This window comes from Melopsittacus undulatus (assembly GCF_012275295.1).
Source record: "Melopsittacus undulatus isolate bMelUnd1 chromosome W unlocalized genomic scaffold, bMelUnd1.mat.Z SUPER_W_unloc_1, whole genome shotgun sequence".
NCBI classification, from domain to species: Eukaryota; Metazoa; Chordata; class Aves; order Psittaciformes; family Psittaculidae; genus Melopsittacus; species Melopsittacus undulatus.
The window spans coordinates 3,215,838-3,234,473 of NW_022993942.1; the positions used below are offsets into that span (position 1 = coordinate 3,215,838).

At 48.7% G+C, this 18,636-nt stretch overlaps 1 protein-coding gene and 1 long non-coding RNA gene across 2 annotated transcripts in view; both read right to left on the reverse strand.

Annotated features, from left to right (window-relative positions):
• Positions 1-5,826, reverse strand: part of LOC117438180 (transcription factor 4-like) — a 78,089-nt gene extending 72,263 nt beyond the window's left edge. The window contains exons 1-3 of the mRNA XM_034073647.1: positions 5,686-5,826; positions 4,620-4,717; positions 2,815-2,887 (exon numbers count right to left, since the gene is read on the reverse strand). Coding sequence (XP_033929538.1) covers positions 2,815-2,887; positions 4,620-4,697 — 151 coding nt within the window. The 5' untranslated portion in view covers positions 4,698-4,717; positions 5,686-5,826. The remainder of the gene's footprint in view (positions 1-2,814; positions 2,888-4,619; positions 4,718-5,685) is intronic.
• A 2,094-nt stretch (positions 5,827-7,920) lies between these two features.
• LOC117438192 (uncharacterized) lies at positions 7,921-9,462 on the reverse strand. Its single transcript, XR_004550663.1, has 3 exons — positions 8,980-9,462; positions 8,560-8,838; positions 7,921-8,255 (listed from the first exon to the last, which is right to left on the reverse strand). It is a non-coding gene; the product is annotated as an uncharacterized lncRNA (long non-coding RNA).
• Positions 9,463-18,636: the final 9,174 nt, after the last annotated feature.

An 18,636-nucleotide genomic window follows, 5' to 3' on the forward strand; every position in this document is an offset into this window, starting at 1 on the left:
GTCCGATCCCATTGGAATTCCATTGCGGAATGGTTTGTGCTATGGGTGAGACAGCACAAAGTTATCCCGAATTCCTTATTATTAGGGATATCGGGTTATCCAAGTGGGATAAAACATTGGGAATTGCATGGAATTCCGGTTCTTTGGGATCGGGAACATTTGGGAAAGGGATTGGCAAAGAGATTCCAGCACTTGGGAATAGCAACGAGCTGGGATTTTCCATGCGGAGCTGTTATCCCGACGCCATTCCCGAGATCCCGACGCCATTCCCGAATTCCCGGCCCCGAAATCCATGGATTTGCTGGCAAAAAGTGGGAAAGGATGAATTCCTTGGGAATTCTATGGGAGCAGCATCTGCAATCCCGATGGATTTGGGAGCGATCTCAATCCAATGGGAACAAGGCGACCTGTGCCTTACAGTATTCCCGAATGGGGGGGGGTGTTTTCCCTATGGATCCCTATTTAAGCACATTGGGATTCGGGAATTCCGAGCTTCCCGGGAATGCTCAAATCCATATCCCTATTGCAGATACAAGAAGCTTTCCATAGGGAAGCGCATTCCCGGATCGGGATTCGGGATACAAAGCTTGGGATACAAGGAGCATCCGACAGCACAAAGAGGATCCGGGTCCTTAATCCCATCGGATTCCCTGCGGGATACATCCCCCTTTGGGAGCATCTCGCTCCCAATAGGATGCATTGGGAATGGGGGAGATTCCCATTGCTTCCCGAAGAAAACGGGATCCTGGAAAGCTGGGAATGCTGCGGACTTCCAAGCGGGATGACAAAGCACAGGCAGCCATGCCGGAAAGCTGGAATGCTGCCTGGAAAAGGGAAGGAAAGGGGGGGGATGCGGTGGGAGACGCCTGAATGCAAGCCCTGGATACGGTGCTCTTCCCAATGGCATTCCCGATCCATACCCGCAGCATTCCCTATGGATCCAGTCCCATATTCCCTTTAAATGGTGATTCTGTGGGAATACAGACCCTCTGTATCCCGGTTTTCCTAGGAAAAGCAATGCTTTCCTATATCCCACCCTATTATCCGATCCTATTATCCCTATTGCCATCCTTTATCCGCACAGAATTCCCAATGGATCCCAAAAAGGGAATGGGATCGGAAGTGCCACGATCCCAATATTCCGAGGTGGAATCGAGGCAGGGAATGGGGCTCATTCCCAACCTCGGGAATGTGCCATTCCCACAATGGGGACGAGGCTCCGGGATAACGGTGGCCAAAAAAGTGGGATTCGGATGGAATTCCAGGATGTTGGCAAAGGAAGGAGGAGAAGGGAAACAAAGGCAGGGAATAAAAAGCCTGGATCCCGGCTGGAATTCCAATGGGAATCCCAAATCCCTTCGGCTTTTCCCACTTTTCCCAGTTGAAAAGCCCAATGGAGCTCCGCTGCCATTCCCGAAGTCGGGAATGGGGATGGGAATGGGGATGGGGGGGGGTTCAAATGTGCTTTTCCATCCCGATATTCCAAAGGGTTGGGAAACAGGGAATGATTCCCAAAGCTTCCATGTGGGATTCCAAGCGGGATTCCAACTTTTCCAATGGCATCCCTATGGATTTTCCCTATGGATTTTCCCTATGGATTTTCCCTATGGATTCTCCCTATGGATTTTCATAGCCTGCGCGGGGAGACAATAGCCACGCTTCCATCCGTATCCCTATGGATGCAATTCCCACCCCCCCCCCCCCCCCCCATTGCTCCCAACTTTGGGAATACCGCTAGGAAGGAAAAGGGGGAATAGCCATAAAGCTCCATAGTATCCCAATGGCAGGAATGATGTCGGGATAGAAACCTGGGATAGAAGGAGCATCATTCCCGAATGAAGGCATCAAAGTGATCCCAATGGGATCAGGGAAAAGGGGCTTTTTGGGATGAGTATTCCCTATGGAATTCCTTAGGCCGGCTTCTTTCCCGGCCGGAAAGATGGGATTGGCATTGATGGGATATTAGGGATATTAGGGATGCAGCATTCCTGAAATCGGGATCATTCCCCCCCATTCCCAAAAGGAAATAGGATTAATGGGAAAAGGAACGGGAAAATCCCAGTGTTTGGAATGGCCTCACACTGGGAATGGGGGGGGAAGGGATCAATCCCAATAGGAATTCCCGGTGCGCTTCCATAACAAACAGTGGGAATGCTGCCTTCGGGATGGGAAAGCAGCCGGCATTCCGATAGGGAAAGGATGCAATTCCAAGCTGGAAAACTCCATCCCGTTATCCCATAGGATTGCATGGAGCAAAGCAGGCAATGGACGGAAAGTTTCGGGATCGATCCCAAAGGAATGCTGTTTATCCCTGTGTCCGACGGTATTCCCTTTGTTTTTAGGGAATTCCATCGGGAATGCCACCTAAAGCAACCTCATCCTCTTTCCCATGCAAAAAAGCAGGGAAAAATAAACGGGAATGAAGCCGAAAAGTGGGAATTCCGCCCCAAATATTCCCAAATATTCCTTTTCTCGGGAAAACCGGATGGTTTTCCTGCTTTTCTTTAGGATTTATTCCTGCTTCCGAATAAGCCTGAAGTTTATGGGGGGTGGGGGGTGCAGAAATCCATGGAAAACTATGGAATAACGGTGAAAACCGGGAATAATCCACCATAAACAGCACTTCCAACCGACGGAATTCCAGGCAAATCCGAGCGCAATTCCCAGAAAACCAAGCCAAAAGCATCGGGATCCATCCATTCATTCCAATAGCCTCAGACAGGGAGGGAAGCGGCATTCCCGACGCCGGGATAGGGAGAGAGAGGAAAGCGCTTCCCAGATTCCCAACGTCGGGAATACGGGATCGGGACTTACTGGAGCCGGAGAAGTGTCCGCTTGCCAAGGAAGTTGGTCCGTTCTTCCCACTGCTCACCGGGGGGGAGAACATCTGTTGGGAATGGGGACAAAGGAGCGTTATTCCCTATGGAAAAGGACGGCATTCCCGGCTGGAAAACAGGGGGAAAAGGGTGGAAAACAGGGGGGAAAAGGATGGAAAACAGAAGGGAAAAGGGATGGAAAACAGGGGGATAAGTTGCGCTTCCCGGCTGGAATTCCGGCTGCGTTCGGGTTAACCCCTCGCTACCATTGGGATGCGATCCCGGTTTTCCAGCCTTTTCCCATTCCAAAGGTTGGGAAAACCTTATCCATGTGTGTTTGCATCCGCGCTTTGGGAATGCTGTGGGTAAGTGATGCCGGATCCCGGATCCAACACCCCCCCCACTTCCTTCCCTTTGGAATGCACCTTTCCATAGGGATGCGGGGCCGGAAAGCAAAGTGATTCCCAACCCCCTTCCCATAAATAACATGGGAAAAGGGGAGGGGATGGGATGGGAAAGGTTGGGAATAGGGATAAAAGGAGGGGGGATGTTGGGATGGGAGGAAGCCGAGTGCGGAATTCCGGTCGGGAATGATCCGAACGTTCCCAAAGCGACGGGAAAAGTTTCCCGATGGATCCAAGAGGGGAAAGGGGAATGGGAGAAGACATTGGAATGGGGGGGGATAAGGGGGGGGGGGAGGTCGTATTCCTATGGGATTCAGTGGGATTTTGGGTGCGTTAAGTTTGGGGAATGGGGGGGGAAGGGGATAAAAAGGGGGGGAAAAGATGGGAAAAGGGGGATAAAAAGATGGGAAAAGGGGGGAAAAAGAAGGGAAAAGAGGGAAAAAGATGGGAAAAAAGATGGGAAAAGGGGGAAAAAGATGGGGAAGAAGATGGGAAAAAGGGGGAAAAGATGGGAAAAGGGGAAAAAAGAAGGGAAAAGGGGGAAAAAGATGGGAAAAGGGGGGAAAAAGATTGGAAAAGGGGGAAAAGAAGGGAAAAGGGGGAAAAAAGACGGGAAAAGGGGGAAAAAGAAGGGAAAAAAGATGGGAAAAGGGGGAAAAAGACGTTAAAAGGGGGGGAAATGATGGGAAAAGGGGAAAAAAAGAAGGGAAAAGGGGTAAAAAGATGGGAAAAGAGGGAAAACAAACAGGAAAAGGGGGGAAAAGACGGGAATAAAGATGGGAAAAGGGGGAAAAAGATGTTAAAAGGGGGGAAAATGTCGGGAAAAGGGGGGAAAAGATGGGAAAAGGAGGGGAAAGGACAGGAAAAGGGGGAAAAGAAGGGAAAAAAAGATGGGAAAAGAGGGGAAAAAGATGGGAAAAGGGGAAAACAAACGGGAAAAGGGGGAAAACAAACGGGAAAAGGGAGAAAAAGTGGGATAAAAAGGGGGGAAAAAGACCTGAAAAGGGGGAAAAAGAAGGGAAAAGGGGGGGAAAAGATGGGAAAAGGGGGAAAAAGATGGGAAAAGAGGGAAAAAGAAGGGAAAAGGGGGAAAACAAACGGGAAAAGGGGGAAAAAGATGGGAAAAAGGATGGGAAAAGGGGGAAAAAGACGGGAAAAAAGACCTGAAAAGGGGGAAAAGGGGGGGAAAAGATGGGAAAAGGGAGAAAAAGTCGGGAATAAAGATGGGAAAAGGGGGAAAACAAACGGGAAAAGAGGGAAAAAGACAGGAAAAAAGATGGAAAAAGGGGAAAAAAAGACGGGAAAAGAAGGAATAAAGAAGGGCAAAGGGCATGAGAGGGATGAGGGGGACGTGGGAGTCAGTTTTCCATGTTTCGGGAATGCCGGATCCGCTCCTTACCGCACTGAAATCCAAGAGATCGCTGAGCTCTTTGTCCGTCCCTAAGGCAGCCATGCGCTGGTGGTGGTGGGGATGCATCCTAAGCCCCGCTCGGCGACCTGGAAGCACGGGAAGAGGCGTCGGGATGGGATGGGAATGTCGGGAATGTCGGGAAGCGGTTGGGAATGGGGACGGCAATGGGAGGGGAAGGGGGAGCGGGGCCCCGGCATCGCCGCTGGGTGCAACAGGAGGAGGTTCGGGCGCCGCGGTGCCAAGTTTGCGGCGTGGAAAAGGACGGGAAAAGGACGGGAAAACGATGGGAAAAAGGTGGGAAAACGGTGGGAATACGATGGGAAAATGATGGGAAAATAGTGGGAAAAGGATGGGGGGAAAATGGGGAAAAAACGGGGAAAAAAAACGGGAAAAAACGGGGAAAAACGACGGGAAAACGGTGGGGAAAGAACGGGGGAAAGAAGGCGAAAAACAACGGGAAAAGAACGGGAAAACAACGGGAAAACGGTGGGAAAACAGTGGGAAAACGGTGGGAAAACAGTGGGAAAAATGTGGGAAAATAATGGGAAAAGAATGGGGAAAGAAAGGGAAAAAAACGGGAAAAACAACGGGAAAAACAACGGGAAAAACAACGGGAAAAGGGGGAGAGGGACGGGAGGAGGAAGCAAAGGGGGAACAACAACAACAACAAGGGAATGGGACCGGGAATGGGATCGGGAATGGGGTTGGGAATGGGGTTGGGAATGGGAATGGGAATGGGAACGGGAACGGGAATGGGAACGGGAACGGGAACGGAGGCCGGGCCCGCACCCCCCCCCCCCCCCATTCCCACTTGGAGCGAACTTGGAAGTTAGCCGGGATCATCCCATTCCCAACCCCCATTCCCGGTTTTCCTTCCCCTCTCGTCCGGTCGGGATCGGGGAGTTGCGCGTTGTTCCCATCGGGACTTTTCCCATCGGGAATGCGATCGGGAATACGATGGGATCGGGAATGCGATCGGGAATGGGATCGGGAATGCGATGGGATCGGGACCCCCCCCCCCCCCCAAATCCCATTCCCATAAGCGGAACTTTACCTGCGCCGACCACGGGATTCCAGAGGGGGGGAAAACGGGAAGCGAAACGTTCCCGAAGTCGGGAATCTTCGGCCTCTCCGCAGCCCGGCCGGGACCGGAGCGCTTCCAAACGGGAATGTCGGCTCTTCCCGACAGCATCCCCCCCCCCCCCCCCCCGCTGCTTCCCGACCGGGTTCAGGCCGATCCCAATGATCCCAATGATCCCAAGGCTGATCCCAATGGTGATCCCAAGGATCCCGGCCCCGATCCCGGAGCCGTCGGCCCCGAGCGCAGCCACATCGCGGGGCTCCACATCCGGGCAATGCCCGCCCCTTATAAGCGGAGCAGACAATGACGGAGGGGAGGGATCGGGAATGGGGTTGGGAATGGGAATGGGGATGGGGATGGGGATGGGATGGGAATGGGGATGGGATGGGAATGGGGGGGATGGGATGGGAATGGGATGGGAATGGGAATGGGGGGGATGGGGGGGATTGGGAATGGGAATGGGATGGGATTGGGAATGGGATCGGGAATGGGGTTGGGAATGGGGTTGGGAATGGGGTCGGGAATGGGATGGGATGGGAATGGGATGGGAATGGGATGGGAATGGGATGGGAATGGGATCGGGAATGGGGTTGGGAAGGGGGTTGGGAATGGGATGGGGATGGGAATGGGATGGGGATGGGAATGGGATGGGAATGGGGGGGGATGGGATGGGAATGGGGATGGGAATGGGGATGGGGGGGATGGGAATGGGGATGGGAATGGGGATGGGAATGGGGATGGGATGGGAATGGGGGGGGATGGGAATGGGAATGGGATCGGGAATGGGGTTGGGAATGGGGTCGGGATGGGATGGGAATGGCATGGGAATGGGGGGGGGGATGGGAATGGGAATGGGGTCGGGAATGGGATGGGAATGGGAATGGGATGGGAATGGGATGGGAATGGGAATGGGGATGGGGGGGGATGGGATTGGGAATGGGATGGGATGGGGATGGGAATGGGAATGGGGTTGGGAATGGGATGGGAATGGGATGGGGATGGGAATGGGGTTGGGAATGGGATGGGAATGGGATGGGATGGGGATGGGGATGGGAATGGGGATGGGGGGGATGGGGGGGGATGGGATGGGGATGAGAATGGGATGGGAATGGGGATGGGGGGGGATGGGGATGGGAATGGGATGGGATGGGAATGGGGGGGAATGGGATGGGGATGGGGTTGGGAATGGGATGGGAATGGGATGGGGATGGGATGGGATGGGAATGGGAATGGGAATGGGATGGGAATGGGGTTGGGGGGGGGATGGGGATGGGAATGGGATGGGATGGGAATGGGGGGGAATGGGATGGGGATGGGGTTGGGAATGGGATGGGAATGGGATGGGGATGGGATGGGATGGGAATGGGATGGGATTGGGGATGGGATGGGAATGGGATGGGAATGGGATGGGAATGGGGTTGGGAATGGGGTCGGGAATGGGATGGGAATGGGATGGGAATGGGGATGGGGGGGGGATGGGATGGGAATGGGAATGGGAATGGGGGGGGATGGAGGGGAGAGGGGATGGGGGGGAAGGGGGGGGGAAGGGGGGGGGGGGGATTCCCGTTGGGATGGATTGGGAATGTGCGTGGGGATGGGAGTATTGAGGGATTTGGGATCATTCCTGGAATTGGGAACATTCTGGGATTTGGGATCATTCCTGGATTTAGGATCATACCCGGAATTGGGATCATTGCCACTTTTAGGATCAATTCCAGGGTTTCGGATCATTCCTGGAATTGGGAACAATCTGGGATCTGAGATAATTCCTGGAATTCAGATGATTCCTGGATTTGGGATCATTCTGGGATTTAGGATCATTCCTGGATTTGGGATAATTCCCGAGTTTGGGATCATTCCCAGTTTCGGGATCATTCCCATATTTGGGATCTTTCTGGGAACTGGGATGATTCCTGGATTTGGGATCATTCCCGGATTTAGGATCATTCCCATATTTGGGATCATTCATGAGTTTGGGATAATTCCCACAATTGGGATCAATCCCAGATTTGGGATCAATCCCATATTTGGGATAATTCCTGGATTTGGGATCATTCCTGGAATTGGGATCAATCCCAGATATAGGCTCATTCCCAGATTTGGGATTATTCACGGCTTTGGGATCATTCCCATATATGGGATCATTCCCAGAACTGGGATTATTCCTGTATTTAGGATCATTCCCAGATTTGGGATCAATCCCCAGTTTCCTGCCTCATCCCGGGAATCCCATAACCCCGAACGCAGGAAAACTGCCCCATTCCTTGGGATATTCCCGTTTATTTGGCCCTATATCCCATTGATCCCATGTTCCCAAGGGTCGATCCCATCCATCCCAAGTCATTCCATGCTTTTCCATAGGCTTTTCCTTACTCCCTCCATTGGCCTCTTCCCGATGCAAATCCTATAGGATAAGCCCATTCCCGGCTTCACTTCCCTATTATTCCCTATCCCAACCTATTGAATCCCAGAATTCCATGATATTCCCGGCCTAAATCCAGGCCTAAGGACATTCCCATCCCTTTTCCCTATGGCATTCCCACCTTTCCCTATGGCATTCCCACTTTAGGACTGGGATGCTACTGGGATCCATTCCCTATGGCATTCCCATATCCATTCCCTATGGCATTCCCATCCCTTTTCCCTATGGCATTCCCACTTTAGGAATGGGATACTATGGGATCCATTCCCTATGGCATTCCCACCTCCTTTCCCTATGGCATTCCCACTTTAGGACTGGGATACTATGGGATCCATTCCCTATGGCATTCCCATATCCTTTCCCTATGGCATTCCCATATCCATTCCCTATGGCATTCCCACCTCCTTTCCCTATGGCATTCCCACTTTAGGACTGGGATGCTACTGGGATCCATTCCCTTTGCTTCCCATATCCTTTCCCTATGGCATTCCCACTTTAGGAATGGGATGCTATGGGATCCATTCCCTTTGCTTCCCATATCCATTCCCTATGGCATTCCCATATCCATTCCCTATGGCATTCCCATCTCCATTCCCTACGGCATTCCCATCTCTTTTCCCTATGGCATTCCCACTTTAGGAATGGGATACTATGGGATCCATTCCCTATGGCATTCCCATCCCTTTTCCCTATGGCATTCCCACCTCCTATCCCTATGGCATTCCCACTTTAGGACTGGGATGCTATTGGGATCCATTCCCTTTGCTTCCCATATCCATTCCCTATGGCATTCCCATATCCATTCCCTATGGCATTCCCATATCCATTCCCTATGGCATTCCCACTTTAGGACTGGGATACTATGGGATCCATTCCCTTTGCTTCCCATATACTTTCCCTATGGCATTCCCATATCCATTCCCTATGGCATTCCCACTTTAGGAATGGGATACTATTGGGATCCATCCCCTTTGCTTCCCATCTCCTTTCCCTATGGCATTCCCATGTGGAATTGCGTTTCCTGCCCCATCTGCATCCCAGCTGTTGGGCAGCATTCCAGAGCCTTGGAAAAGATGGGTATTCCCAATGGATATATATGGGAATAGGGAAAGAATGGGATAAGGAATCGGGAATTGGGATTGGGATCAGCAAGGAGACGGGTTGGGAAGCTTGGGAATGATAGGGAAAAACAGGGAATGGGGAGGGATAAATGGGATCCCTGTTCTTAGGGATGTGCTGGAGCATCCGGAATTCCCAACTCCTATTCCTGCTTTAAGGAATTGCAGGGATCTTAAGGATAATGGGAATGGGATGGGAATGGGATGGGAATGGGATGGGGATAGGAATGGGGATGGGAATGGGATGGGAATGGGATGGGAATGGGATGGGAATGGGATGGGAATGGGAATGGGATGGGAATGGGATGGGAATGGGATGGGAATGGGGATGGGATGGGAATGGGATGGGAATGGGAATGGGGATGGGGATGGGGTGGGAATGGGGATGGGAATGGGATGGGAATGGGATGGGAATGGGGATGGGAATGGGATGGGAATGGGGATGGGAATGGGGATGGGAATGGGATGGGAATGCGATGGGAATGGGATGGGAATGGGATGGGAGCCAAATCCCATAGGAATGGGATAATCTGGAATGATCCGCTAAGGAATTCCTGGATGGATAATGAGTGTCTATAGGGAAGCCCATTGGGATCCATGAGCTGCTTTCCCGTATCCCGGTGGGAATTCCATGGGATTAGCAATGGAATTAAAGGGATTATTAGGGATTAATATCCCTTTATTAGGGTTATCCTTGTTATTCCCTATTCCAGGGCCTTAATCCCAACTAATTCCATATGGGAGAAGCAGAAGATTCCCAATAGGGAGTTTGATCCATTTGGGAATGATGCTATTCCCAAATGGAAGGGATGGGGGTGGGAATGGGGATGGGATATGGGATGGAAACGGGGATGGGATATGGGATGCAAATAGGGATGGGAATGGGGATGGGAATGGGATGGGAATGGGATGGGATATGGGATGCAAATAGGGATGCTCTATGGGATGCAAACAGGGATGGGATATGGGATGCAAATAGGGATGGGATATGGGATGCAAATAGGGATAGGGAATGGGATGCGAACAGGTATGGGATATGGGATGCAAATAGGGATGGGATATGGGATGCTCTATGGGATGCAAACAGGGATGGGAATGGGGATGGGAATGGGATGGGAATGGGATGGGATATGGGATGCAAATAGGGATGCTCTATGGGATGCAAATAGGGATGGGATATGGGATGCAAATAGGGATGAGATATGGGATGCAAATAGGGATGGGATATGGGATGCTCTATAGGATGCTCTATGGGATGCAAGCAGGGATGGGATATGGGATGCTCTATGGGATGCAAATAGGGATGGGAATGGGATGGGAATGGGGATGGGATATGGGATGCAAATAGGGATGGGATATGGGATGCTCTATGGGATGCTCTATGGGATGCATTCCCGGAGGCTGGAATGTCGGGATGCATTGAGGACAATGGGGAGCATCCCATGGGGCTGTGGGAAGGGATCCGGCTGGAAAAGTGGGAATGTTATAGGATCATGGGATGGGAAGAGATTCCAAGGGGGAATTCGCATGGATCCAGGCCATGGACATGCATGTACATACATTAACATACATGGACATACATGAACATACATGGATATACATTAACATATATGTACATACATTAACATACATGTACATACATTAACATACATGGACATATATTAACACACATGGACATACATTAACACACTTGTACATACATGGACACACGTGGACATACACAGTCACGTGGTCGCCCAATCACGTGCACACACGACCACGTGTGCACCACCGCACGTGGCCCCGCCCCCGTAACCACGTAGCCACGCCCACAACGCTGGGGGGGGAGGGGGAGGGAGAGGGCGGTCACGTGGGGGTCCACGTGAGGCGGGGGGGGGGGGGGGTGTCACGTGTGTGTGTATATACACGTGTGTATGTATGTATATGTATGTACGTGTGTGTATGTACACGTATGTATGTATGTACACGTGTGTGTATGTACATGTATGTACACGTGTGTATGTATGTACATGTATGTACGTGTATGTACATGTGTGTATATACATGTATGTACACGTGTGTATGTATGTACATGTATGTACGTGTGTGTAATGTACACGTGTGTATGTACATGTACGTACACGTGTGTATGTATGTACATGTATGTACGTGTGTGTATGTACACGTGTGTGTATGTACATGTATGTACACGTGTGTATGTAGGTACATGTATGTACGTGTATGTACACGTGTGTGTATATACATGTATGTACACGTGTGTACGTATGTACATGTATGTACGTGTGTATATATACATGCATGTACACGTGTGTATGTGTATGTATGTACACGTGTGTGTATATACATGTATGTACAGGTTTGTATGTACATGTATGTACGTGTGTGTATGTACACGTGTGTATGTATGTACATGTGTTTTTATGCGTACATGTACATGTATGTACATGTGTATGTATGTACGTGTGTGTATGTACATGTGTACGTATATGTGTACATGTATGTACGTGTGTATGTATGTACGTGTATGTACATGTGTGTATGTTCATGTATGCACATGTATGTGTGTACACGTGTGTATGTACATGTATGTACATTTGTACACGTATATGTTCACCTGTGTGCGTGTACCTACGTGTGCATGCACATGTATGTGAACGTATGTACATGTACATACGTGTATGTGTGTGCATGTGTATACAGGTATGTGTGTGTATGTACACGTGTGTGTATGTACACAGGGCTGTGTGTACGTACATGTGTGTACGTACATATATGTACGTGTGTGCGCACACATGTAAGTATGTACATGTGTGTGTATGTACATGTGTATATGCACATGTATGTACATGTGTGCGCACATATGAACGTGTGTACGTACGTGTGTACATACGTGTATTTGCACGTGTGTACATACATGTATGTATGTACATGTGTTTGCACATATGAACGTGTGTACATACGTTGTGTATGTACATGTGTGTACATATATGGGCATGTACACGCATGTACACGTACATATATGTATGTGGATGCACATGTATATGTATGTACACGTATGCATGTATTTCTATATACATGTATGTGCATGTATGTGTGTGCATGCACATGTGCGTATATGTCCTTGTATGTGCATGTACATATATGTATATGTCCGTGTATGTACATGTGTGTGTGTGCATGTATGTACGTGTATGTCCATGCATGTGCATATATGTGTGTGCATGTACATGTATGTACATGTATGTTCCTGCCCACGCCTGTTCATGTCCCCATTCCCTGTTATCCCAATCCCATTCCCTGTTATCCCAATCCCATTCCCTATTATCCCAATCCCATTCCCTGTTATCCCAAGCCCCATTCCCTGTTATCCCAACCCCATTCCCTGTTATCCATCCAATGGGATGGATTTGTGGCATTCCCAATTGTGGGGCTCCCATTTCAGCTCTTCCCTATCCGCAATTCCCATATCCCATAGGTTTCCTGCCCCTATTCCCTATGGGAATCTGGGAATTGCGGCATTCCCAATGGAGGTTGGGGAAGGAAGGCTTGGAAAAGAGGGAATGGGTCAGGGATAAGGATGGATAAGGATGGATAAGGAGGGAGAAGGATGGATAAGGATGGATAAGGATGGATAAGGATGGATAAGGAAGGATAAGGGTGGATAAGGATGGATAAGGAAGGATAAGGAAGGATAAGGATGGATAAGGATGGATGAGGATGGATAAGGATGGATAAGGATGGATAAGGAAGGATAAGGATGGATAAGGATGGAAAAGGATGGATAAGGATGGATAAGGATGGATAAGGATGGAAAAGGATGGATGAGGATGGATAAGGATGGATAAGGAAGGATAAGGAAGGATAAGGATGGATAAGGATGGATGAGGATGGATAAGGATGGATAAGGATGGATAAGGAAGGATAAGGATGGATAAGGATGGAAAAGGATGGATAAGGATGGATAAGGATGGATAAGGATGGATGAGGATGGATAAGGATGGATAAGGATGGATGAGGATGGATAAGGATGGATAAGGATGGATGAGGATGGATATGGATGGATGAGGATGGATAAGGGTGGATAAGGAGGGATAAGGATGGAGAAGGATAAGGATGGATAAGGGATAAGGATGGATAAGGAGGGATAAGGAAGGATAAGGATGGATAAGGATTGATAAGGGTGGATAAGGCAGGATAAGGCAGGATAAGGCAGGAGAAGGATGGATAAGGATGGATAAGGAAGGATAAAGAGGGATAAGGATGGAAAAGGATGAAGGATAAGAAGGGATAAGGATAGGAAAGGATGGATAAGGATGGATAAGGATAGATAAGAAGGGATAAGGATGGATAAGGAAGGATAAAGAGGAATAAGGATGGAGAAGGGGTAAGGATGGATAAGGAAAAGGAAGGATTAAAAGGGATAAGGATGGAGAAGGAGGAATAAGAATGGATAAGGATGGATAAGGAAGGAGAAGGAAGGAAAATAATGGATAAGGATGGAAAAGGAAGGATAAAGAGGGATAAGGATGGAAAAGGATGGATAAGAAGAGATAAGGATGGAAAAGGATGGAAGAGGGATAAGGAAGGAGAAGGATGGATAAAGAGGGATAAGGATGGATAAGGAAGGATGGATAAGAGGGGAAAGGAAGGATAAAGAAGGATAACGAGGGATAAGGATGGATAAGGATGGATAAGGATGGAAAAGAAGGGATAAAGATGGGAAATGATGGATAAAGAGGGATAAGGATGGATAAGAAGGATTAAGGATGGATAAGGATGGAGAAGAAGGGATAAAGATGGGAAAGGATGGAGAAGGATAAGGATGGATAAGGATAGGAAAGGATGGATGAGGATGGATAAGAAGGAATAAGGATGGAAAAGAAGGGATAAGGAAGGAAAAAGATGGATAAGGGATAAGGATGGAGAAGGATGGAAAAGGAAGGATTAAAAGGGATAAGGATGGAGAAGGAGGAATAAGAATGGATAAGGCTGGAAAAGTAAGGAGAAGGAAGGAAAATAATGGATAAGGATGGAAAAGGAAGGATAAAGAGGGATAAGGATGGATAAGGAAGGAAAAGGATAGAGAAGGATGGATAAGGATGGATATAAGGGATAAGGATGGAGAAGAAGGGATAAAGTGGGATAAGGAGGGATAAGGATGGATAAGAAAGGAAAAGGATGGATAAGGGATAAGGATGGATAAGGAAGGAAGAGGATGGACAAGGATAAGGATGGATAAGGATAAAGAGGGATAACGATGGGAAAGGATGGATAAGGCAGGATAAGGCTGGATAAGGTTTGCTGGGAATAAGCAGCATTCCCAAAGGGAAATCCCTACCTTCCTTGTATCCATCCCACTGGAACAGGGCATCACCTTCAGTATTCCCATCGGGAATCTGCTGTGGTTGCAGCATTCCCATTTGGGAATGGAGTTGGGATGAGAATTCCCACAATCCCCAATGTTTCCTCTTGGTTTCCATGGAATTCCATTGGGATGCTCCCAATCCCACCCCCCCCTTTCAATGGATCCCAAATCATTCCCAGCGTTGGGAATTGCAGCCTCTTCCCAATGGCCCATTCCGGGAGTCAAACTCATCCCTATGGATATTCCCAATGGGATCGGATCCATCTCCCTGTGCCATTGAGGATGAAATCCATGGAATTCCCTTTGATCCCAATGTTTCCCATCCCCCTTTCCCTACAGATCCCATTGATCCATAGGGATCATCCCTGCTTACCTCAATCCGGAGCCTGGGATTTCGGGATAGGGATGGGAGTGGACCAGGATAGAGCATCCGGATCCATTGGGATCCATTGAAATCCATTGGGATCCATTGATATCCATTGGGATCCGTTGAAATCCATTGGGACCCATTGGGATCAATTGGAATGCATTGGAATCCATTGGGATCCCTTGAAATCCATTGGGATCCATTGAAACCCATTGAAATCCATTGGGACCCATTGGAATCCATTGAAATCCATTGGGATCCATTGAAATCCATTGGAACCCATTGGGATCCGTTGAAATCCATTGGAATCCATCGGGATCCATTGATATCCATTGGGATCCATTGAAATCCATTGGATTCCATTGGGACCCATTGAAATCCATTGGGATCCATTGGGACCCATTGAAATCCATTGGGATCCATTGATATCCCTTGGAATCCATTAAAATCCATTGGGATCCATTGGAATCCATAGGGATCCATTGGAACCCATTGATATCCATTGGGACCCACTGGAATCCATTGAAATCCATTGGGATCCATTGGAATCCATTGGGACCCATTGAAATCCATTGGGATCCATTGAAATCCATTGGGATCCATTGGAATCCATCGGGATCCATTGAAACCCATTGGGACCCATTGAAATCCATTGGGATCCATTGATATCCATCAGGATCCATTGGAATCCATCGGGATCTATTGGAATCCATCGGGATCCATTGGAATCCATTGAAATCCATTGGGATCCATTGAAATCCATTAGGATCCATTGGAACCAGCCGGGATCCATTGAAATCCATTGGGATCTATTGAGATCCATTGAAATCCATCAGGATCCATTGAAATCCATTGGGATCCATTGAAATACATTGGAATCCATCGGGATCCATTGGAATACATTGAAATCCATTGGAACCCATTGAAATCCATTGGGATCCATTGAAATCCATTGGAATCCATCGGGATCTCCCCCCCCCCCCCCCCCATTTCCCATGGAATTCCTACCCTCTGGAATGCTGCCGATGAGGTAGGGAAAAGGAGAGACGAGATTCCAGCTTTTTAGTGGGATTCGGGATATGGGAATCACCAACATTCCAAACGGGAATTCCTCATCCCAAGGCCTATTTTATCCCAAAAATTCCCAGTTTTCCATGGATTTGACGCCCGAAACACCTGGAATTGCGTCCGCCCCATTCCAAACACTGTTATCCCAATCCCATTCCCTGTTATCCCAATCCCATTCCCTGTTATCCCAATCCCATTCCCTATTATCCCAATCCCATTCCCTGTTATCCAATCCCATTCCCTGTTATCCCAATCCCATTCCCTGTTATCCAATCCCCATTCCCTGTTATCCAATCCCATTCCCTATTATCCCAATCCCATTCCCTGTTATCCCAATCCCTATTATCCCAATCCCATTCCCTGTTATCCCATTCCCTGTTATCCCAATCCCATTCCCTGTTATCCCAATCCCATTCCCTATTATCCCAATCCCATTCCCTGTTATCCCAATCCCATTCCCTATTATCCCAATCCCCATTCCCTATTATCCCAATCCCATTCCCTGTTATCCAATCCCCATTCCCTGTTATCCCAACCCCATTCCCTGTTATCCCAATCCCTGTTATCCAATCCCATTCCCTGTTATCCCAATCCCATTCCCTATTATCCCAATCCCATTCCCTGTTCTCCCAATCCCATTCCCTGTTATCCAATCCCCATTCCCTGTTATCCAATCCCATTCCCTGTTATCCCATTCCCTGTTATCTCAATCCCATTCCCTGTTATCCAATCCCCATTCCCTGTTATCCCAATCCCATTCCCTGTTATCCAATCCCCATTCCCTGTTATCCCAATCCCCATTCCCTGTTATCCCAATCCCATTCCCTGTTATCCCAATCCCATTCCCTGTTATCCAATCCCCATTCCCTGTTATCCCAATCCCATTCCCTATTATCCCAATCCCATTCCCTGTTATCCAATCCCCATTCCCTATTATCCCAATCCCATTCCCTGTTATCCCAATCCCCATTCCCTGTTATCCCAATCCCATTCCCTGTTATCCAATCCCCATTCCCTATTATCCCAATCCCATTCCCTGTTATCCAATCCCCATTCCCTATTATCCCAATCCCATTCCCTGTTATCCCATTCCCTGTTATCCCAATCCCCATTCCCTGTTATCCCAATCCCATTCCCTATTATCCCAATCCTCATTCCCTGTTATCCCAATCCCATTCCCTGTTATCCAATCCCATTCCCTGTTATCCCAATCCCATTCCCTGTTATCCAATCCCCATTCCCTGTTATCCAATCCCCATTCCCTATTATCCAATCCCCATTCCCTGTTATCCCATTCCCTGTTATCCTATTCCCTGTTCTCCCAATCCCATTCCCTGTTATCCCAATCCCCATTCCCTGTTATCCTAATCCCTTTCCCTGTTATCCATTCCCTGTTCTCCCAATCCCATTCCCTGTTATCCCAATCCCATTCCCTGTTATCCCAACCCCCATTCCCTGTTATCCCATTCCCTGTTATCCCAATCCCATTCCCTGTTATCCCAATCCCCATTCCCTGTTATCCATTCCCTGTTATCCAATCCCATTCCCTGTTATCCAATCCCATTCCCTATTATCCAATCCCCATTCCCTGTTATCCAATCCCCATTCCCTGTTATCCCAATCCCCATTCCCTGTTATCCCAATCTCCATTCCCTGTTATCCAATCCCCATTCCCTATTATCCCAATCCCTATTATCCAAATCCCATTCCCTGTTATCCAATCCCATTCCCTGTTATCCCAACCCCATTCCCTGTTATCCCAATCCCATTCCCTGTTATCCAATCCCATTCCGTTATCCAATCCCCATTCCCTATTATCCCAATCCCATTCCCTGTTATCCCAATCCCCATTCCCTGTTCTCCCAATCCCATTCCCTGTTATCCAATCCCCATTCCCTATTATCCCAATCCCCATTCCCTATTATCCCAATCCCATTCCCTGTTATCCCAATCCCCATTCCCTGTTATCCCAATCCCATTCCCTGTTATCCCATTCCCTGTTATCCAATCCCATTCCCTATTATCCCAATCCCATTCCCTATTATCCCAATCCCATTCCCTGTTATCCCATTCCCTGTTATCCAATCCCCATTCCCTATTATCCCAATCCCATTCCCTGTTATCCCAATCCCATTCCCTGTTATCCCAATCCCATTCCCTGTTATACCAATCCCATTCCCTGTTATCCAATCCCATTCCCTATTATCCCAATCCCATTCCCTGTTATCCCATTCCCTGTTATCCCAATCCCATTCCCTGTTATCCCATTCCCTGTTATCCCAATCCCATTCCCTATTATCCAATCCCATTCCCTTTTATCCCAATCCCATTCCCTGTTATCCCATTCCCTGTTATCCAATCCCCATTCCCTGTTCTCCCAATCCCATTCCCTGTTATCCAATCCCCATTCCCTATTATCCCAATCCCCATTCCCTGTTATCCAATCCCATTCCCTGTTATCCAATCCCATTCCCTATTATCCCAATCCCATTCCCTGTTATCCCATTCCCTATTATCCCAACCCCATTCCCTATTATCCAATCCCCATTCCCTGTTATCCAATCCCCATTCCCTATTATCCCAA